Genomic DNA, 23,886 nt, shown 5'->3' on the forward strand with positions numbered 1-23,886 from the left:
TTCTAAATTTGATTAAATGGCAAAATAGTAATTAACATTGTGGCAGTAATTGGAGCTAATGAGACATTGTGTTTATTATTCTGGTGAATACTTTCTAGTGAACTTTTCTAGTCTACTGGTTTTTTCCAGATTGCATTTTCTTTGTTGCTATTCTTATTTCTTCAGCGTCTAGGGATGCATTTATTAATACTGCAGTATCTTTTTAAATATTTTAAATAGTTAAGTAGAGTCTAAACAATTTTTTGTTGTATCATGTCTGAAATGTCAGAATTCTGTAATAACACAATGTCCTTTTTTTTTTAGCCCAGCCAAACCATGATCCAAATACTCACCACTGTTTATGTGGTGCTGATGGTAAGTCTAGCTTTAGGCTTTTCTGTATTTGTAATAAAAGAAGACTGTGTGGAGAATGTTTGTTAATCAGTTCAGTGCATGGTATCATTTTAAATAAAAGTTCATTTGGCTGAGTTAAATATTAAACTACCACTTATATTATGTAAGTCCAGATGAACCACCTAATTACATTTTCTTCCTGTACTTCTTAGTACATGGCTTCCCTCCATTTCCTACTTACTGCACATCCTTCTGAGTGCATTTAATTCTAACAATAATTTGCTAATTCTGGTAAATTTGGCATGAAAGTTGGGAAGAAGAGAATGTACCAAGCCTGTATCCTATTCTTAGTCACTCCAGAGTTTTGGTGGCTTATCAGAACTGAGGCCTTATTAATGGTTGGGGTTTGTTCTGTTTCTTTTGTAGCTGACCTTATTATGCTTGGATTAGCTACTCATGAACCAAATTTTACTATAATCAGAGAAGAATTTAAGCCTAATAAACCTAAACCATGTGGTCTTTGTAACCAATTTGGGCATGAAATTAAGGACTGTCAAGGCCTACCAAAGGAAAAACAAGGGGAGGTAGGTTGAATTTACTTAATTTATTTTCATTACCATTGGTATGCTATTCAAAATGAAAGGTTGAGAACTGCTTTATACAGTTTCTTGCTTAACCTTTGATAAATAGTTGCTTTATCTTACATATATCATGGGAGGGTAGCATTTGTAAGGAAAGACACACATAGCAGTATTTATTATCTTGGGTTATGATGGAATTTATTTAATTTAATATCCTTTGCTTGAACATTTACATTACAAGTAAATAATATAACTTTGATCTAGAGTTATAGAACTTTCAAAATATATGAAGCAATGGAAAATATATATTTTCACTTTTTTTTGTCATTTTGCAAAACTGGGGATTAGAGGGAACATTGGAACCAAATGAAATAATTTTAATATCCTTTGTAAGTGTTGGTGTGAATGTACAGTTAATTCAGACCGTTATTATGCATCTATTGAATGTATTTTAAATATTTTTAATTTTTGCTAAAAAGTTGCTGACCTCCAATATTATGGCATCTTTTCATTTTTAATATTTAGGAGAGTAGTAGTAAAAATATTATCCTAGCATTAGATAACAAACAATTTTTATAATGTACCAGTGCACAGTTTAGCTCTCATAAAAATGAACAATAAAAATCAAGCAATAATTAAATTTATGCAAAAGTAATAAAATCAATATGCAGCATAAGATATTTGCAGAGAAAATGATGAAACAAAAATATGTACTGTGGATGTCATCTTCTCTATTTAATAGATACAGAAATATCTGATTTTCAGGAAATGAGGGGAAAATTGGAGAGGGAAGAACAACCAAGGTTCAGAATCTGAAGTTTCTTAATCTGAAGTTCTATCATTATTAAAAGTTCCTAATTCAGTGAAAGTATTGGGATTTACTTCATAATCCCCCCCCTTTTTTAAAAAAATATCAGATGAGTAGAGAAACAAAAGCCTTGTTAGGGAAGAGGGATTTTTTTCTGAATTCATCTATCACACCCTGTTTCAGTCTGACAAGTCTATCTGATTTTTATGTCCACTTAATGAAAAATGAGAAACTATCAAAGGGAATAGGAAAGACTGATTTTTGTCCGGCTTTTTTCACCACTTCCCCTCTGTTAAGTAAATCTCAAGGCTATTAGCTAGTATCAGCTTAGTACAGGGGTGTCAAATGCTTAAATCTGGCCCACGGGCTGGCCTGGAAATATCCAATATTTGCCTCTGCCATGCGCATGCCCCAGTGCCCCGTTTTTGGCCTCCCCAGCCTCCTGCAGCACTCTGCCAGCCGAAAATGGGCCACACAAAGTGCTACAGGAGGACTGGATTGGAATGGATTACAATAATGTGGCCGCAACTAAGTGCCTGATCTGGATAGAAAACAAGCAACATCCTATGTTAATACTACAGTTTAATGCCAGATTTTACATATTGTAGGTCCATTTAATCTACAGTCAACAATCTATAATTGACAGCCATTTCTGTTTACTATCCTGGAAATTTACCTCTGATGTTAGATCTTGTATTATCATGTTATTTATGCTATTGCATTTTTATTATTAGTTGAATAATAAAAATACAATAGTATAAATAGCTTTTCTGCCTGGAAAAGCGATTTACTATTAAACAATGGGGTATAAATTTAGAAAAAAAAATTTAGTGGAGTATGAAGAACAAGTAATAATATATGCCAATAATATCTGGTACAGGAGATAGGAAAAGGTTATAGTAAAAAACTATGGAAAAAGCAAAGAGGAAAAATAGACATCTTGGGCCTGTGTCAAATGCCCACCATGGCTACACAGCTCTAGCCATGCCCACCCCCGGCCACACATGCATACACCCCGGCCCTCCAAGGTTAAACACAATCCTGATGCAGCCCACAATGAAATTGAGTTTGACACCCCTGGCTTAGCACATATTAAAATACTAAGCTAACAGACATCTGCCACCAGGAACTTATAACTGATCTTGGTATCCCAGTTTATTTATCTAGTCACTAGAGCAGACCTTTTCAAACTTCTTTAGGCTGTGGAAATTAGTTAAAAACTTCCCATAGCCCCTGATCGTTAGGCCAGTTTCCAGTGATAGAAAATCAGCTGTGTTCAAAGAAATTATGCTGTACTCTAGAAAATTAGGAATAAGAATTTTGTTTCTTAATCAGTCTCTAATAGGTGACTACAAAGGGGGGAAGCAATAACCACAGTTAAATTTATTAGTTTTGCAATTCCTATTTTTGATGTTGGGCAAAAACAAAGCAACATAATTAGGAATCTCCTAATCAGACATGTTTAAGAAAGGAACAAGGGAAGTGTACCTATATGAGTATGTGGACCATTCTAAAAAACTTCCATGCTGTTTTTAAAGCCAACCAAGATAGGTAGACTGGATGATATGACCAAGTTATCCTGCTTTTTGTACTACTGGGTAGTTGGGATGCTGCCTGTGAATAAGTAGAAAAGGTGAGGGAAAACAGGCTGTGATTGTTGCAATCAGCAAGCCATAATTAATGCTAAGCCATTATTTGTTTTCTGTATGAATATAGGATTGCTCTGAAGTAAACCTACTAAAACAGTTTATCTTGGATTTGTGGATCATGAGGAAGAACTGTCTTTGCATAAATGCAAAACATTCATAAATATGGTGAGACCAGAATAACCAGGGTGGATCAGTGTAAGAAGACTAGCTGTGTACCAGTAGTCCTCAACTTACAACCATTATTTTAGCCAGAGTTTGAAGTTGTAGTGGCACTGAAAAAAAGGGACTGATAATTGGTCCCCACACTTAACCATCACAGGATCCCTACAGTCACGTAATCAAACTTTGGGCACTTGACAACCAGCATGTATTTACGATGGTTGCAGTGTCCCAGGGTCATGTAATTGTGATTTGCGACCTTCCCAGCTGGCTTCTGACAAGCAAAGTAAATTAAGGGCTGCAGTTATTAACCATGGCAAAAAAGTTTTACAAAAAACTCGTAAAATCTGGCATGGCTCATTTAACCATCCTGCTTAGCAACAGAAATTCTAGTCTCATTTGTGCTTTTAAGTTGAGGACTATCTGTATTCCTAAACACATTTACTTTAACAATAAATTTTGTTGAACAGGGAAGGGATTTTTTTTTAAATAAACTTTAAATAAACTCATTTAAATTTATAATGGAAACCACAGTCCAAAACTCATTTCCTAAATGCTAGTTAATTTAAAGGAATTTTTATTAGGTTTATTTTAGGGCAATACTGCCAATACACACTACTTCAAAATGAATCTTAGTCTAAATGGTATGTCATTTTTCATCTTTGCAGCATGATCAGTTTGCAGATTGTCCTCCTGGTATGGAACAAGAATTTATATTTATTCGCTTATGTGTTTTGAGAGAAGTAAGTAATATTAGGATATATTTTGAACAAAGACAGCTAGGCTCTACAATGAGTCTCGAGATCCATCGCACACACTGAGATACTTCTATGCGCAGAGATGTTATGCAGCAGTCAGCAAACAGGGTTGCCATGGTAGCCAAGAATTTAATTCTGACAGTAAGCTAAGAGAAGCCAGATGTCTTGGCCTTCTTGTTTTTGTTCATTGTCAGCATTTTCCCCACTAAGCAGCTAAAGGTGCTTATAAAGCAAGATGCTCCTGTGTCAGGAGGAAATGACCAATTACTTGAATTCTACTAAAGGGAAAGGTTAACTGAACACATTCTTGTAAGGGCGGTTGGTGGGAAGCTGAAAGAACTTGAGAGAGGTATGAGAAGGGAAGCATTTGACAGGTGACCAGAATAAGGGACAGAAAAAAACAGAAGCAACTGTTATATTATTTGTTCATACAATGTAATAAACACATGATCCTCTGAGTGAACAAGAGACAGTATAATAACCCTCCACATTTGAGATATCGTGTGTGTGTGTGTGTGTGTGTGTGTGTGTGCGCGCACATGCGCACCTTTGAGTCAGTTTTTAACTTCTGATGACTGCTGAACAAATCCCTGAAATTTTCTTGGAAAGATTTTGGAAGTGGATTGCTATTGCCTCTTCCAATCCTGAGAGACAGGCTCAAGGTCATCCAGATGGCTTTGTGTTTAAGGCAGGACTAGAACTCATAGTTTTACAGTTAGTCTGATATCTGAAACACTACAGCAAACTAGTTCTGTTTAAGATATTGTGCCAACAGGGTAAAAAAAGCTTGTGTGTGTGTGTAAGAGAGAGAGAGAGAGATGTTACCATCACTACTGTATAAACTACTTAAGCTTATAATGTTGGGGTTGTGATAGTAAAAGTTTCAATTATATTTATTTTATACCTAGAATAAATGAAAGAAAAAAACCATGCAATCTTTCGGCCAATAAATCCAGTTCTGCCACAGTTGAATCCTTTAAAATTCTGCCACCTTTAATCCTCTTTCACAGTAGCCCTTTTATATCTCTTAGATCAGGCCTGCTGCTGTCTGTGCATTGGCTTTGGCTCCCTTAAGTCTTCCATTTGCTGGCTCCTGCATCTTCCTCATTCTGATTCTTTACAGGTTGTCCTCAACTTACAATCCCAATTTGGACCAAATTTTTGTTGCTAAATGATGCGGTTGTAAAGTGCAATGTCATGTAATCACATTGCCTAGCACTGGCACTCTCGATTGCCATTGTTTAGCAAATACCACCGATCATCAGCTGAGGAACTATCCCAATCCAATCCATTCTGGGCTTGGTATGTCCCGGTCCCAAGCCTAAGGAAAGTATAGGAATACCTCCTCCTGCCTATGCTTGCCTATCTCCCCACCATCCCTCTTTTGATCACTCTGCACCCTGTCTTTTAGGGTAGCCAGGAGCCCCAGAACTGCACAGCTCTGGTGCTGTTTTCCACATTATAGCTCAGGGACCTCTTGGAGTGCTGTGGCTCTGGGGTCACAAAAAGCCCCAGAACCACAGCACAAAGCCACAGTTGTCCCTGGAAGCCTCAGCCACCGCACCATGGCCCAACAGGACAATGCAAAATTGTAGCATCTGGGAAGCCCCAAAGTGGCCAGAAGCCACAGCACTCCAGGAAGCCCCAGTCACCCAAGTCCAGAACTAGTTCCAATTGCCTTTGCCACCCAAGGCTCTTGCAGCCGTGTCCTTCATTGCCTCAGCTGGCCTTTGCCTTTCTTATTCCATTGCTGACCTGCCCACCATGGCCCTTTGAGATGTGGCTCCTTGTCAAATGAGGCCTTCTTTCCCAGGGGTCCTGAGGAAATTGTTGGGAAGAAAACAAAGAGATGGTCAGCTAGGGTGACAGGAGCGGGAGAGAGAGAAAGAGCAGAGATGAGGGAGAGATGGGGAGCGGAATCATTGCTGCATTTGTAAGAGTGGATGGCTGGCCAAGCACCAGAGTTTTCACCAGGTGACCCCAGAGTAGGGGGGGCACCACATCAGACATAAATTTGGGGAATAGTCATACTTCCCTTTGTTCAGTACCTCCATAACTTCATCGTTCACTGAATGAATGGTTGTAAGTTGTGAACTACCTGACTCTTGAAAGATAAACGTGTTCTCTCCCAAGTCTTGTCTTGTCTGTAAAGGTGCATACCCTAGTCAAAAAAGAAATGTCTACAATGGACATTTTTGTAGGGTGGAAATGCTGCTTAGGATTTTTGTAGCCTTTTTTAGGTCACATGGTGAAAACAAATGCTGGCTGGACAGTGTTTTAGTGCAAATGAAGCCTGAAAGGATGGGTGCAAAAATAAATAAGCCGTACACTACTAAAAGAAAGAGTTGGGAAATGGGGACATATTAAATATGCGAGGTTATTGGAGAAATTGATTTGTACTAAATATTCGTCATTGAAGGAAACCTATAGAGATTCAGGCTGATGGGAAACACGATTGTGCTTCTAGTCTTCTGATTAAGAGATGGACTGCGCTTGCTTGGTGGAAAGGAAAAGACATTTTCTATGTTCTCAAATGCACATTCACAATATCCCCCCTAGACATCTGACATTTGATTTCTATTAATGCTTGAGAAAATGCTTCATTTTTGTGTGTTTCTCACTCACTCTCTTTAAAAAAATTCTAGTATTTGGAAAGAGAGCTAACAATGGCCAGCTTGCCTTTCACTTTTGATGTTGAAAGAAGCATCGATGACTGGGTTTTCATGTGTTTCTTTGTGGGAAATGATTTTCTCCCTCATTTACCCTCATTAGAGATCAGGTAAGAGAAACAACTTTATATCTAGAAGCACTTAAATGTTAATAGGTATTGATTATTGCACTTAAAAGAAATAAAGGGCATTATTAATGATTCTTGCTTTTTAGATTTGCAAGTTCTTGTGTCATGGAGAGTGCTGTTTGAGAAACACAAGTCCAAAGCTTCCTTGGGATTCAGTTCACTCATTTGGATCTAGCTGATAATAGAGTTGCTGTTCCAAATCCAGTGAACTTTATAAGGCTTTGAAAAGCATGAGTTTCAAATACCTTGCTATTTTGCTTTGCTTAATTATGGTGCATGATATATCTAGCTTTTTTGAGACTGTGCTCACTATTTCTCATGAATCTTGGTTCATTTTCTCAAATTAGTAGCATGCTCTTTAGTCATTTGTGCAGGCTTGTTGGCTTTTTGTCTTGCACATAGGGGATTTAAAGAGCCTCATGCATAGATTAAATATTTTTCCATGTTCCTGTCTTTTCTAAATTCAGTAAATATTATAGAAGTAGGGAATGGCAGTCAATAGTAACTTCACATATTAATAGTTAAATACTGGTTTAAACTGTGCTAAAGTTAGTGTTATACAAGCATATATCTTCATATCCAGTAGAATTTTTCTTTGCTCTCCTCACTCTATGTGCCCCAAATCTGTTTCCAAAATCTCCCAACCCTACAGAATAGATTTAGAGTTAGTGGCATGGAGGAGGGAGGAAGAATTTGTTTTGCCAGTAGATGTCATACCATCACTAGGATAACAATTTGAATATAACTCTTACAGTGAAACCATCCAAGAAATGGATGAAATGGTTTTATTCTTGTATTGCAGGGAAGGAGCAATTGATCGCCTGGTGAACATATATAAAAATGTTGTGCACAAAACTGGAGTAAGTGATTCCTCCAAACACTTCATGTAGTAACTTAAGAAGGAGAAAGATTACTTACAATTTTATTCTACAATTTACAGGGTTATCTTACCGAAAATGGCTATGTTAACTTGGAGAGAGTACAGATGATAATGTTGGCTGTTGGAGAAGTTGAAGACAGTATTTTTAAGAAGCGGAAAGATGATGAGGTGAAAGGGCTATTATGAAACTCTGTTTGGTGTGTTTTTCTTTAACAACATTTTTTAAAAAATGAATACATATGGTTATTTCATTCTATATTACAAATAGTTCTTGTCTTAGGACTGTTCATTTATCAGTGCTTCAAAGTTACAACAGCTTAGGAAAATATGACTTACAACTATACTTGATCATGTGTTTGCAATATGGGTACATGTCAACCAGCTCATATTTACAACCAGTTGCAATGTCTTATGGCCACGTGACTGCAATTTGTGGACATTTTTGCTCATTTCTAGCAAAAAAATGACCATTGAGGAAGCTGGTTTCACTTAACAGCCACAGTGATTCGTTTAAGAACCACTGTTAAAATATCATAGAATCAGATCTGATTTGACTTACAACCACGCCTTACAATGGAAATCCTAATCTCAGTTGTGGCTGTAAATCAAGAACTAGCTATAAATCAGATGGAAATGATTTTACCTTAGTAAGCTGTCAATGAATTTGTATTGGATTCAACATTATGTTTTTATATTAGTTTTGATTAACATGAATTGAGGATTTTGAGGAAAAACATTCAGAAAGCAGGTTGGTTAGTTAGGAAAAAATTATATCTAAAGTTTCTCTGTGTGCATAGAGCTTCCTTTATGACCAATTTTTGGTAATTTTTCTAGTTTTTCTATAAGGAATATGCTAAAACCTCTGGCTGATATAATATACCAAACATATATACGTAGTTTGTTTACTACATCCAGAGAAGTTAGATCTGAATATGACCCACTTTGTAAAATCTGTGAATTAGGTAATTGACATTTCATGTATATGTATTTTAATAGGGTTCCAGATTAGTTTAGAAGAGCAATTTACTTTGAAAAAGGAAAAGGAATCTGCAAAATGTTTTTTTTTAGCAAAAAATGAACTTTATATATTTGAATTTTTTAGTTTCCTAATCAATGTTAATGTACACTTTCCATATTTTATGGGGCATACAGGAAAATTTCAAAAGAAGGCAAAAAGAAAAAAGAAAAAGGATGAAGGTGAATATAAATCTCCTATTCCTATTTATTTATATGTCTTTATTTAAAACAATGGAACTATTTAGTAGCAGCTACCATGGTATAGAGAAAGGAAATATCTTAAAGTTATATTAGGATTACAAATAGAATGTTGTAACAGTTCTTCAAGGCTGAAATGCAAAGAGCTGCTGAAAATACCCCAGTGCTTATATTCATTCCACAAAATTTTTTATCCCTTTTTATTGAATTCTAATTCTCAAATTTGGACTGCAAACTACTAGATACTTTCTAAGGCATACAGCATGGGGTGCAACTATGACAGAAACACAAAGTTCACTAATTTCCTGAGCAGACAAATACATATTGGCTGAACAGTTCTTTGAATATCAGCCATAGAGAATAAATTCAGACTCTTAAAGAACATAAAGGTAAAGGTTCCCCTCGCACATGCATGCTAGTCATTCCCAAATCAAGGGGCGGTGCTCATTTCCATTTCAAAACCGAAGAGCCAGCAGTGTCTGAAGACGTTTCTGTGGTGATGTGGTTGGCATGACTAAATGCCGAAAGCGCACGGAGCACTGTTATCTTTCCACCAAGGTGGTCCCTATTTTTCTACTTGCATTTTTTACATGCTTTTGAACTACTAAGTTGGCAGAAGCTGGGACAAGTAACGGAGCTCACTCCGTTACGCGGTGGTAGGGATTCGAACTGCCAACCTTTCTGATCGACAAGCTCAGCATCTTAGCCACTGAGCCACCATGTCCCTTCTAAAGAACATAACATATATTGAAGGATTGACTTGCTAAAAATATGGTCTTTTTTAACTTGAACTATAAGCTTGCATTGTTAATCTAAAATGTTATTTGGATAAACAAACATATTCAGTATATGGTCCTTGGATCCTAAATTAAATCAGGCACAAAAGCACAACGCTCTGTATATTTTCTCAGAATTTCCATTGGACTAAATTTTATATTTTCCCATATATGGATAAAATTGCAGTCAAGGTGATTTGGTAGTATTTACAATATTCCTTTTCTGAAAATTTGCATCTTTTTCCCAATATTTGCTGCCTTTTGGTGATAATTTTAAATTGCTTACTGCTTGAAAATAATTGAGAATTCCTGTTATCTCTCCATTACCTTGACACCACTTTCTCATGTATTGTATACCGTTGAGTAAAGGGCAGCTTAATTCAGGAGATAGCTTTTATGGTTGATGCAAAATGTCTCATAATTATTGAATCATTCTTTTACAATTGGTGTCATTTTATCTACTCTAGCCACCATAGTCATCATTGGCGCTAATAATTCTACAAGGTTGAGCATACATGTATTCAAATTACTCTTTTTATTATAGTGTCAACATGCTTTGACTGATGCTGTTAATTAATTAAATATATGCATTTTTATTTGTATTTCTTAAAGAAATTTGGAACTGACAAGCTAATTGTAATATAACATAATTTACTGTTGTTCTGATAACTGTCTGAAGTTTTCTGTTCAAGAACCACCAGGATATTATTCTAGTGTTCCTTAATGATCATACTAATTATTATTATTATTTTACTGCCATGTGTTAACTATTTGAGCATATTAATTGACATGTGTTCTATAAAGATCCCAAATAAAAATAAGACATCATTATATTTTGACCATAGTTTTAAACTGAAGTAATGCCACTCAGTTTTTCTTAATTTTCCTTGCAATTTTATAATAATCAGTTAAGATAAATTATTTCATGAACATATTTTTCTGAACTCTAGTCAATCAGTCTCTACTGGCCGAGGGGCACTTCTATTTCAGTCAGTGCCATAGGCTTGTGGTTACATTATTATTATACATCTATTAATGAGCCAAATGGAATTTGCCAGTATGGATGTTTCAGTGTTGCATATTCATTTGGAAATTAATATCCTGTGTAATATAAACATAGCTATTCATACTTCTATGTAGTGTTTGCTCTCATAGCTGATGCTCAAAGTTTATGTTTGTATTCTGCTCATTTCAGAGGGAACAACATACTATGCTTGGTGGACAATACACCCCACAACCTTTAGGAAGAGGAAACAGGTCAAGCCATCAGCCAATTAGTAATCCAAGACACACAGCCTATGAAATGAGAATGCAGGACAGACAAAACACTGTAAGTGATTATTTTTCAAATAAATATAGATAAGGTAACAAATGGAAAATGTCTTAATGATGGCTCAGTTTCTATAAAACTCAGACTTATATACCTTTACCTTTCCTTTACTATGTTGACTCCATCATATCCTCAATTTGTTGCAACTATGGGTTCAACCCAGACTAACTAGATATACTCTCTCTGGATCCATTAAGTCTGAGAAAAGTTAATAATTGATTAGAAAAACCCCCACTTTTTGCCTAAACACTTTAATTTTAAGCAGTTAATCTTTCCAGATAATGAAAAAACCTTGAAAGAATAGAAATTTAATCCCATTCCCTGACTTTGCCTCATCTTAAAATAATGAGTAAAACAATGATGCAATCCATTTAACAACCACTGGTACAAAATGAATGGGTGTAGAGGGAAGGATTTTATGGATAATATATTGTCTATTAAATGTGTAAACTCTGAATTCATAAATTGGGTTGTATCCAATTATCTTCATTAAGAAGCAGTTAAGATTTTAATTGAATGCACTTTAGAAATGTTTGTTCTATTTGATACACACACCTTGGTTTATCTTAGATCCTAGCATATATTTCCCTGTGAACATTAAGTAGAATCATATATATATGATATATACATATACATATACATATACATATATATACATACATACACACACACACACATTATTATGGTTTTAATTTAATACATAACTTTTAATATGTACTAAAATAATGATGTTCATTATTAAATTTATTTGTTGCCTATCTCATCATGGGGCTACTCTAGGCAGCTGACAGGTATAAAAACAAAACAAAAAATTAAAAGTTTAAACAAAGTGAAAGTAAAATAATAGAACAATAAAATAAACAAGGAAAAAACAAAGAAAATACATCGATATGACTACTTAAAATGATGGGTGTGTGGGGAGAATAGAATAATTAATAGGATGGTTTTCTTTTGAGTATCAGGATCTATTGTTTTATCAGAATCCGCTTTTGAAAGTTTGTCAATTTAAAAGTGGTTTATTACTTGTCATGAAATATTGCTGTCTGAGTATATTTCAAATCCCCTTGTATCTATAGTTACGTAAAGTAGATGCATATATTTTTTGGTTTTTTTTCCCAAAGTCATTAATTTTAATTTTTGTAAGTGTAATGAGACCTTTCCACTAATTCTCTGCATGCTAACTATATCCCCAGACTCCTTCAGCTTCTCCTAATTCAAGCTTCACATCTGATGGTACGCCATCCCCAGCAGGAGGAATTAAGCGAAAGATAGAGGACAGTGACAGTGAACCGGAGCCTGAAGATAATGTCAGGTGCCACATTTCATACTTTGTTAGTGAGTTGTCAAAAGGGAGAATGCCTCATTAATACTATTTACCTTGTATCTGCCACACCTTGTAATGCTTTTCCATGATCTTTTTATCCACCAATAATTAATGTGGAGAGTTGGGATACTCGGTAAATTCCAGTGAGATGTGTAGGCTGTTGCTGTTAAATTTAAGTGTTTCCATTAGTATGCATGCTGGTTTTCTTCCTAAAAGCTGCTACTCCCTTTGAGACTAAACACCAGATTGGGTAGAGGTTCAATATTCAGCTCAGTCTCTGGGAAAAGAATCTCATTCTACTAGCAAAAATGGAATGGTTTAACTCTTAAAAGTTCTATAATCAGATGATTTAGTTTAGTGAGGGGTTATTGTCTATTAGTGAGGAATGTATTATGTATACTCTAAGCTTCTTGCATTTAGAAAGAATTTCTAAATACTTCCATTTAAAAGGTTCTCGGGATCAGTTTTCAAGATACTAAACCTAAGATCTGGGAAAGTGACTATCAGTTAGGACTAAAAGACTGGTTCTTATTAAGAAAACTCCATAACTTTAACTTTGTCTGTTCTTTCCTACATGCCAAGTGTATTAAAATGAAACAAACTAGAAAGCAGTCTGCATTTGTGCAGAGTAAAGAGGATAATGTTGATGGATAGAGGATAGATCCATTACTAGACAACAAAAAGGGAAATATTGCTTAAGTATGGTAGGATTACAAACATGTCACAGATAGATACCCCTTAAATCAAATGAACATAAAAGAGGGAGGAGGGGAAGTAAATCAGGCTTGTAATACTATGTTTACTATGGCCAATCTAAATGAAAATAGTTTTTAATCTTCTGTGGCGTCTATTTCTTTATCTGGTCTATCTCTCAGGGTATGTTTTATGGGGTTTGAACTGCTGCAGTATAGAGATTGATACCCCCACCCCCCTGTGGTCTCTCCATTTCCGCATTTCCCTAGCACCTGCCTACACCCCCCCACACACACACACTTCTTGTCTAGGACTCCCCCCTCTTCCTGCTTAATGACTTGCACAGGCCTGAGGTTATGATGGCAAATGGCGACTGCCAGGATTGCCATCACTAAGTGATATAGTCACGTGATATCTCACTTTACTATTGCATCTCTTGACAATAGAAATTCTGGTCCCAACTGCTGCCATAATCCAAGTCTGATACAATTACATGGGAGTATGATTTAAACCACACCACAGTTAGTAACGCCTGTTCTCCTTTTTTGTTGAAACCATTTGATAAACTGAATTGCACATTATGTAGATTCACTATTGTTTTTATGAAGGTTATGGGAAGCTGGCTGGAAACAGCGCTATTACAAGAACAAATTTGATGTTGACATCAACGATAAGAAGTTTCGTCGTAAAGTTGTGCAGTCTTATGTGGAAGGGCTTTGCTGGGTTCTCCGATACTATTATCAGGTACTGACCTATTATGTCATTACAGAGGATTTTCTATCATCAAACTTCCACCTACTTGGCAATGACAAACTACTTCTTTATGGTGGTCAAAAAAAAAACATAGAGTCAGTAGGAATGAAACTTCACTTGTGGGAAACATACTTCTTTGTCTTTATATCTTGATATTTCCATTGCAAATATGTAATGCCAGTTCAACCATAGCTTTTGATCAGCATCTTAATAAATTTATTTATGCAGCAAATCAATTTTTTTATTACAGCCATATGGCCAGATACAATAAGATATCCAATAATATGTGTGTCGGTTCCAATGGGGAAAAAAGATTTGAATAAAAACATTAATGAGTGCAGAAACAAAGTGGTTCTGTTAATTCATTGGTAACTAAAATTCTCTCCCAAGAGGTGACCTGACTTTAATAGAGGCGGTCTTAAGGTATTTTGAATATCAGCCTAAACCAGGGGTCTTAAACACTCAAAGAGCCATTTGGACCCATTTCCCACAGGAAACACCAGGAGCCACAAAACCTGGATGGGCGTGGCCAACTCAACTTCACTCACTTTCACTCAGTCACATGATCCCCCCAGCCTCACCTACCCAGGTTTTGTGGTTCCCGGTATGTTCATTTCTGTGGGAAACGGGTCTCTGTGTGTTTGTGTGTGTGTGTGTGTGTGTGTCTGCTCTCTCTCTCTCTCTCTCTGTCCCATCCATCCATCCATCTATCTATCTATCTATCTATCTATCTATCTATCTTTGTGCTCTCCTGCCCAGCTTCACATGTCGTGTGAATCCAACCACTTGGGCTGTAGAGGGTAGGTGGAGGCTGGCAGGCAAAGCTAAGCGTTGGAGATCCATGCGAACTAAGGCAACTCCAACCTGGATCCTGTTGGGGAGACACCCTGGCAGGATCCCTCTATACCTTCCCTCTCCCTCTATACCTCTGTGGTGGGGGCCCAGGCAGCCTGAGGGCTACTACCTCCTCGGAGGTGGGCAGCGAGCAAACAAATGTGGTGTTCTGGCTGGGAGCTGGCAGTGCAGAGCCCGTCCTGTGGCTGGCGAGAGGGGAGCAGGAAAGGAACATCTTCCCTGCCGCCGCCACAATGGCACTGTCCGACCTCTATACGCAGATAGCAGGCAAAGGGGCTGCCAAGGGGCTCCGGTTGCTGTGCCTTGATGGGAGTGCCAGTGGGTGGTTGTCGTTCAGCACCATGAAGGCTCCGACTGCTGGTACCACTGTGTTCCTCGCCAGCTGGTGAGATGGCTGCGCAGTGCCTCCCAGATGGAGGGGGGCTGGACAGCAGCAGCATGAAGTGAGCACAGGCTGGCGGGTGCCCAACCCCACCTGCTCTGGGAGGAAAGGCAGGTGCTGCACCATCTGGCTCAGCCATCTGAGTGGAGGCAGGGGCCACGGCAGTTGGAACACAGCCAGGAGGGGTGCATGAGCTGAACGTTTGGAGCTGCACTCAGCAGAGTTTGCAAGTGGGTTCGGTGGGGCCGTTTAGCGGGGAGGGAGACCCCAGCCTGTTTGGTTCTCTTCAGTGCGGGTTGGGAATGCAGAAGGCGAAGGTGTATCTCGATGTCCAACCCTCAAAGACTTCTTTGCATCCCAGAATTTGATCCTGCGCTTGCTTGCTCTTCCCTTTCTTTCTCCCCTCCCCTCCCCTCCCTCCCTCCCTCCCTCCCTCCCTCTCTCTCATTCTGATTCTCTAGCTCCTTATCTCTTGCTGGGTCTTGTGGGCCCGTCTTCCAGCCTTTGTTGCTGCTGCACGTACCTCGGTTGCTTGGGGAGACACACAACCCGCCTCTTACCTTCTCAGGCCAGGCGAGGAGTGACTGGGATTCTTATTAGTTTTTGAATTAAGTTGTATAAGTATAGGATAAACATTTACATTTTAATATAATGGTGCTACCCATATATATGCTAATTGTTTGAAATTGTTAAGTGTAATTTTATCCATTTGCTATGTTGATAAGAACTTTAAAGCTTATTTTTGAGCATACATATTTTTAGATTTATTACAGTTAATATTTTGTATTGTGTTTTCATTATGACAATAATAATGTAAAATAACTGGAGAGAGCAAAGGTTTACAGCTATCATTTTATAGGTGTATTTTAATAACAGTAGCTCAGTATTTCAAGATGATTTTTTTTTTAAATGTATGTATTTGGTTGCTTATGCCTTCCTCTGTGATAATTCAACTAGTATAATTAAGGTTTACCATTATTTAATAGTTAAATGCAGAGAGAAGATTCCTGAATCATTTTTGATTTAAATTCTTCTTTCATTTCCCAAACTAGGGATGTGCTTCCTGGAAATGGTATTATCCTTTCCACTATGCACCATTTGCTTCAGATTTTGAAGGTATTGCAGACATGGTCTCAGATTTTGAGAAAGGAACCAACCCAGTAAGTTTTATTATTCTGTTTATAATTCATTTTAATAACTAAAGATTTAAAAATTTAAACAGTTACTACTATCTACCTTTCTTTTTACAGTTTAGACCTCTGGAACAACTGATGGGTGTCTTCCCAGCTGCCAGCGGTAATTTCCTCCCACCAACATGGCGGAAACTTATGACTGATCCAGTAAGAAAATTAATGGGTCTTTATTTGTTTGAATATTCATGTTAATATTTTCTCAACTACTTCACTGGTTGTCTGAAAAAAAGAGATATTATTTATTTAACTGTCTGTTATACCGTAGATCTTTCAGTTGGAACTTGTGTGGTTTTAAATGTTTCAGCTCATTCCAAATTTAATTTTATCTATATTAGATTCCAATTGTAAAATTATGCCCACAAAGGAATGTTATGGTTAAGGATAAAACATTTCATTGAATTGATGCAACTGCTTGAAAGGCTGGCCACAGTAGGCAGTATTTGGGACAGACCTTTAGAGTTCTGAAAAAGTGTGAGGAAGATCAATATAAAATGTGTTCCAATATAAAGTAGCATTTGTGGTTGAGTAGATATTCACAAAATGGCTGCCATACGTTTAAAGTACTGTATGTAGCAATTAATGTGCTTCTCCACTATCCAATAAAATAAATAGATTTCTACATTGACTACTCTTTTTAACTATATGGATTTATTCTGATAATGATACCTTGATTTTATTTCTATTTAACTACCCTTGAAAATACTTCTTTTGCATTAAATTGTATTCATAAGCAAAATGAGTGTGACAGAGAAAAGATTGTTATAGCCTTTCAGGGTTTACTGGCAGCTAATTAACTGTTGTCTTTTTGTGATTCTATTTGACCACAGCACACAATTAATGAAGCCTTGGCTGAGGGAAGAAGGGAAATATCACCAGTTTTATCTCCACTTTTTAAATATTTACATTTTTAAACAAGAACTTTGTTTATGAGGTCTATAGTAGTTAAATCAAGGGATGAACAAAGAAAGAAAACTTTGCTTGTATAATGGGAATTTTGTTGGCACATTGGATAGAAAACAGTAAGAAGGATATAAAAATGAACTTTAATCACATTAACCATTCATGCCTGAACTATTGAATTTTAATGGTTTTTCTGCCAGTTCCTGACTGGAAAAAAGAGATTCCATTTTGACTGCAGGGGGCAAAAAAGATGCATGATTTTTCAGTCTCTGGCTCTTGGTTGAAGGGATGATTAGGCTTGAATAGTATGAAAGTGAAAGAGGAGTAACTAGCCAATAGTAACTAGTTACATGTTCTCTCCTTGATCATGCCCCTCCCTTTTCCTTTGAATGGATAAAGGAAATTGAAAGTCAAGCTCTCTTTGGATCAAGCTCTGAATTTCTCAGCATTTTCCTGCAGAGAAACAAAAACCAGCCTTACCCCTACTATTTGCATGCCGTGGTAGATAAGTTTCACAGGTGCTACTTTTGTGAGTTTTAATGTACACTTGTGTGCCCAAATTATCAAGCACTTAGAAGGTTTATTTTATTTTATCATGAAACAGGCTGGGAATTTGGGAGGAGGAAGAAGGAGTGAAACATAGGAAGCAAGAGTTTGCTGATTGCATACATATGCTTTTGCATCTAGTTCAATGAATCAGATTCAGGGCTTAAAGTTAAAAGTGTAAATTTTACACCTTGAAAATGTACTTTTTAAATTTAAATTGTTATTTTAGAATAGTTTGTAAACTCCTTTCTTTAAACAAAATGTTCTTTGAATTACGTTTCAGAAAAAAATAAGTGCCTTCCTCCAACATTGCAGATTTCTAAATCACTGTAATAATACTTTATTAAAACAGGATTCAAGTATAATTGACTTCTATCCTGAGGACTTTGCTATTGATCTGAATGGGAAAAAATATGCTTGGCAAGGTAACTATTTCATCATGAAGTCAATCTTTGTATGGTTAGTCTTGGGAATAATTTTAAGAAAACAGGAAAGACGTTCCATTTACAGGTTTGCTAGCAGTTGCTAAACTGATTTCTATCTGCTGTTTTCCTTAATGAATTTGTAAAAAATAATAAACTGATTAAATGAGTTGTGAGACATAGTAATTTCAGCAGTATCTAGATGAAATTTGTTGCTGTTATTAAAATAAAATTTAACATTTTAGATACTTAATAATAAGCTTCTTAAATGGTTTTTATAATAGAAAAACCAGTGCGAAGTGCTGTGTTTTATATGTTCTGCCCAGGGATTTGCAAGAGGACTCTACTTGCACAGCTGTCCTCTTCCCCAGTTGCATTTTGCCTCTCCTCAACCAATTTTTCCTCTGGAGAAAGCCGGGATATGTGCTTGGCTGTAGTGCTCTTCCACTGATAAATTAACCTATTTAATGTCACTCTAAAATAAATTACTTGATTTTGCAATTTCATTGTATTTTTATTAGAATGTTTAGAAATTCAATATTTGTAATAGGTACAACTGCAAGCTGCCTTTTTGCACTTATTATAATCAACACATGTTAATTATGTGTATTATCATCCATCTTAACTTCAGTCATGACCATAATCCAAACTCAAGAGATGTGTTCTTTCTAGTGAAATGTGGTTTAAGATGGCTCCAGATTGTACTGAACATTTGTTACATTAGCTTAGATTGTATATTACTTTTTTCCTTTAGTTCTATAGACTATTCACGTAAGACTAAATTTTCAAAAAAATCTGTTACAGAGATAAATCTAGGTTAGTCCCATTAATAGCACTTAGACTTATGTACAGCTTCACAGTGCTTTACAGCCCTCTCTAAGCAGTTTACAGAGTCAGCATATTGCCCCAACGATCTGGCTCCTCATTTTACCCACCTTGGAAGGCTGAGTCAATCTTGAGCTGCTCAGAATGGAATTCCTGGAGTGAGCAGTTGAGTTAGCCTAAAGTACTGCATTCTATGTACAGCACTACCATAGCTCTTAAAAAACAAACCATTATTGAAAATTATTCTAGCATTTCTGGGAAGGGAAATGGTGGATATACAGTAAGTGAAAAATTAACAAAAGTGGGTAAGTGCATGTATTTTCTTTTCCTTCTTTCCCCACCTTCAGGGAAAGTCAATGACCTTAAGTTAAATTTTTCAAGTCCCTGATTTTGGTGGAAGAACTAAATATATACCTAATTATCTCTTCTTGAAATCCAGTGTTATGATTTGGTTTGCCCAAGTATCTTTTAAACTTTCTCCTTGATATTGTTAGAGATAAATATAAGTTCCAATTGCTTATTTTCCAGGGGTTGCTCTGTTGCCTTTTGTTGATGAACGCCGTCTAAGAGCTGCTTTGACACAAGTGTATCCCAACCTCACCTCTGAAGAAAGTAAGAATTGCAGGATTGTAAAATAGTTTTAGATAGAACATTTTGGTAGTGATATTTCTATATAAATACAAGACACTAATTTCTGTTTCATTCTCAAGTAATTAGACAGTAAATATTTGTGCCATCTTACACTATTCCAATTTTGGTCCTTTTAATTATCTATAGTACAAAAATACCTCATCATCCACTCGAATAACATTTTAAGTTGAATATTATTTTTGTTAGAATAATTTTGAATCACATTTTGATCAAATTTACATCAAATACTTAACTCAAATGCTATGGGGAATTAAGAATTCAATTCAATAATTCTACAAATTGTAAGAGAAGAAGAGGCAGCGTCGGAGATGGAGTCGAGAGGACTCAGCCTAGAATTATTAGGCATTCACAAACATTCCAAGTCCACCCCCCTTTGAATTCCATTGACACTTATCCAGCAGTAAATCTTCTTAATGGAACTTAATGTGTGGTCCTGATTCTTTCTGCCTGCCACAAATTCAACATAAAAATGCAATTTGTCAGTTTTTTAAAAAGTTTTTTTTTTATTTATTTGAACAAAACACAAAAAAAGAATCATCCTTCAATACATCTTGTAGAAAGTGTGTCGATTGGTTACAAATAACTTTCGTGCATTTCTTCCATAGTCATTACTTGTAGTTCATAATAGATTATACACTTTAAATCAAAAATCTTTATATATCTTACCATCAATATATCACAATTCTCATTTGACTACAATTGTTTGAACGTGCTTCTGGCTGAACTTATACTTAAAAACACAACCACATAATGGCACTTGTTAGCTATTTCAAAAATCCTCCAATAACATTACACTTTTATGACATTCTGGTTAAAAATCAATTAATAAAGTTTCTAAGCTTTTTTTTTCGCTGTTTAGAATATTATATCCAAGTTGCTTTTACCAATACCAGAGCATGTATATATTATTAAACAATATCCATTAATATTTCCTTGTTATTATAATTAGCTAAAAGTCATTTACTATTTATATCCCAACTCCTCTCGTCAAACCCCCCATAAAAACATTACATCTTTATGACAAAGCCTAAATAGAAGTTTGTTAGTAAAGTTTATAGGTGAGAACTATTTTGGCAGGGGAGAGAAAGGGGGGGAAAAACAAAACAGAACCCTTCTCTTTTGAAGAGCACACAAAAAAATCTTATGCTTAAATCAACCTAAAAATAAAAAATAAAAGAGGCTTGGAAGGCTAGAGTGGCAGTGGCTATTAGGTTTTTTTCTTCTTTTTTGGAAGTATTGATCTTTTGGAAGATCAATATTCAGAGGAGGAAACCTTAAAATTTCAAAATATTTTGGCTGGAATTCAAAATTTATTGGAAGGATATGGGAGAATTAAGAAGTTGGAAAAACTAGTATTCCTCACATCAAAAGATGAAGGGGTTGGAGCCCCAAAAACTAAAGGGGAGAATGAAGATACAGAAGATGAAGACAAGACAACAGATGAATTTATTAATGGAGCAAATGTGGGTGAAAGTGAAATGAAGGGAACATGGAAGAGGGATTTCAACGAATTGGAGCTCTACCCCAGATTTCAGGATACAGAAGAAGAAAGAAGGTTAATGATGATGGATTTAAGAAGAGAAACTGTTTCAGAAGCACGATTGATAACCAAAAACAAGCTAAGTTTAAAAATAATTGGAGGGCAACGAGATTACCTGAGAGATCCTTCAAGCAACAAAGTGCGGAGAGAAATCTATAAAAACCTTATAAAGGAGATAAAAAGAAGACTGACACCACAATTGGCAAGAGAGATAAGACTGTTTTGTTATTGGAAAGATAGATACAGGTTGGCAATGAAAGTTGATAATAAAAAATTAATTAATTTTGGTTGAGCAATAAGTAGGAATTTAGTAATTTTTAGATTGTTTTAGATTGTTATTAAATGTTTATTCATCAACAATTAAATAACTAATTAACAATAATGGAATGATAATGGATAGAACTTAATGACATATACTATGTACTGTTAAACTAGTAAAAGAAATCTGGATATAGATTGCAAATTGTGACCTGGGAAAAAGACCTATAAACTTTACTAGCAATTTGTCAGTTTTGTATGACATGCAAACTATTTATATTCACCCTTCAGTGGCAAATAATGATAAAATCTGCATGCAGAATTATGGGATGTAGTAGTACCTTCTTATAGCTCTTCATGTCAAATACTTAGCCAATGAAGAAAAACAGAAGAACACGAACCTGGTTTTTAGGAATTCTGACAAGCATCCAAGCTTTATTACATAAACTGTTATTCAAATTGACAAGTAGTCACAAGGGATGGAGAGTGCAGGAGAGAGATGTTAAGTTTCTCCTGAATGAAAGTAGTATACAATTTCCTTTTGAAAAGTGATATACAATTCACATAACTCCTATGTAATCAGTAGTCCTTACAAATGATTCCCATGCTTTTGGATTTGTTTAAAAATGGTATAATGCATCTCTTTGTGGAATCTATTTTGTAGAATTAACCAACTCAGTGATAAAGAAGCAGAAATTACTTTTAATAATAGTAAATGTGCTTCTCGTGCCAGAGCATAATGTAATTGAACTACACTGTAAACTAGGCACACACCAACAAGGCAAACGTCTTACAATATTCTAAATGGTGTTTTGTGTTGTATTGCAAATGCATACCATATTTTACATTTGCTATGTCTTATGCCTTTTAGATATTTCATAATGAAGTAAGTATTATTACTTTCTTTTCTTTTCTAGCCAGAAGAAATAGTCTTGGTGGTGATATCCTTTTTGTTGGGAAACATCATCAGCTTCTTGACTTCATTCTTGAACAGTATAAGTCTAATGAAAAAGAGGTGTGCCTTGTCATATTTGTTAGATGTATGAAATGAATTATGTCTTAACTGCATAATTGTCATAAGAGCTATTTTGAATAAGTTAATCAGGATTTTTTTATTCCTCAATAGCCAGTAGATATACCCCCTGAACTGTGTCATGGAATACAAGGAAAGCTCACCTTGAATGAACATCCCATCCTTCCAGATGAGTAAGTACAGTTTATACTGCAGTTAGTTTGCTGATGAATTGCTCATGGTTAATTTATTCCATATATGATAAGACTGATTTGTTTTATTCATTGACAATGAATTTTTAAAAATCTAGTCATATTAGAAGGAGAATAATGAGGAAGATCACCTGTGGATGTGAAAGTTGGAAGGAAGTATATACATTTGTGAAAATAAAGAAGTAAAACACCATCCCTCCCAAAACCCCAATATCCCATGTGGGAAATCACTAAGGGATTGATTGTGATTGATTGATTGATTGATTGATTGATTGATTGATTGATTGTGTCTCTACATCTTGAAACTCTTGGCAGTTCACAACAATTGTGCAACAGTTACAATATTTGCGTTGCAGTATAAATATAAGAATACAACTTTGGCAACATTATATTGATCAGCCAAAAGCCTATGGAAGAATAGAGTTTTAACTCTCTTCCAAGAGTTCATTGCTAATGGAGCTGGTTTTGTTTCCAGGTTGGCAGTAAATCCTCTTATTCTTTGGGACTTCAGTCTACTTAGCAGCAGTGTGGTATCCAGATACCTCAAGAGTTTATGACAATAATGAATCTAACCTAAATTATTTGAAGGCTTGACACATAACAAGGGATGCATGTTAGAGCTGATTTTTGTTTCAGGACAAAATGTAATAAGGGAATGAAGGATTTTACCATCAATACTTCCAATATTTAGAGTGTTTTCTGATTGCTTTCTAGCTTAAAATGTTTGTACATTTTGTGTTGGTTATTTAGACCACTTAAATGTCCTTTTACACAAAAGGCAAAAGTTCTGGATTATGGCCATTGACAACTTATATTTGTGTTCCACCATTCTCTACAATCATGAGTGTTTTTATGTTGAAATGAACAGTTTTTACCTTTTCCCTTAACCGTTAGATCAGTGCAATCTCCTGTGCCGCTGCTGCGTGATCTGACACAGAATTCTGCCATAAGGTAAATTATAAATTCAGGTTATAGTGTACCATCTTTTACCAATCCTGGTTTATCATCTAACTGTGTCACCACAGATAGGTAGA

The 23,886-nt window shown here is 35.9% G+C and overlaps 1 protein-coding gene across 2 annotated transcripts in view; it reads left to right on the plus strand.

Moving 5' to 3' along the window:
- Positions 1-23,886, plus strand: part of XRN2 (5'-3' exoribonuclease 2) — a 69,807-nt gene that overhangs the window by 14,490 nt on the left and 31,431 nt on the right. For both annotated transcript variants that reach the window (XM_081950501.1, XM_081950502.1), the window contains exons 8-24: positions 304-354; positions 760-917; positions 4,199-4,273; positions 6,934-7,067; positions 7,888-7,945; positions 8,026-8,133; positions 9,118-9,162; positions 11,152-11,286; positions 12,480-12,598; positions 13,912-14,047; positions 16,346-16,453; positions 16,544-16,633; positions 18,285-18,357; positions 19,708-19,791; positions 22,546-22,643; positions 22,755-22,834; positions 23,747-23,803. In XM_081950501.1, the coding sequence (XP_081806627.1) occupies positions 304-354; positions 760-917; positions 4,199-4,273; positions 6,934-7,067; positions 7,888-7,945; positions 8,026-8,133; positions 9,118-9,162; positions 11,152-11,286; positions 12,480-12,598; positions 13,912-14,047; positions 16,346-16,453; positions 16,544-16,633; positions 18,285-18,357; positions 19,708-19,791; positions 22,546-22,643; positions 22,755-22,834; positions 23,747-23,803 (1,609 nt within the window). The remainder of the gene's footprint in view (positions 1-303; positions 355-759; positions 918-4,198; positions 4,274-6,933; positions 7,068-7,887; positions 7,946-8,025; positions 8,134-9,117; positions 9,163-11,151; positions 11,287-12,479; positions 12,599-13,911; positions 14,048-16,345; positions 16,454-16,543; positions 16,634-18,284; positions 18,358-19,707; positions 19,792-22,545; positions 22,644-22,754; positions 22,835-23,746; positions 23,804-23,886) is intronic.

The sequence above is a fragment of the Natrix helvetica genome (assembly GCF_964273705.1).
Source record: "Natrix helvetica genome assembly, chromosome: 4".
NCBI classification, from domain to species: Eukaryota; Metazoa; Chordata; class Lepidosauria; order Squamata; family Natricidae; genus Natrix; species Natrix helvetica.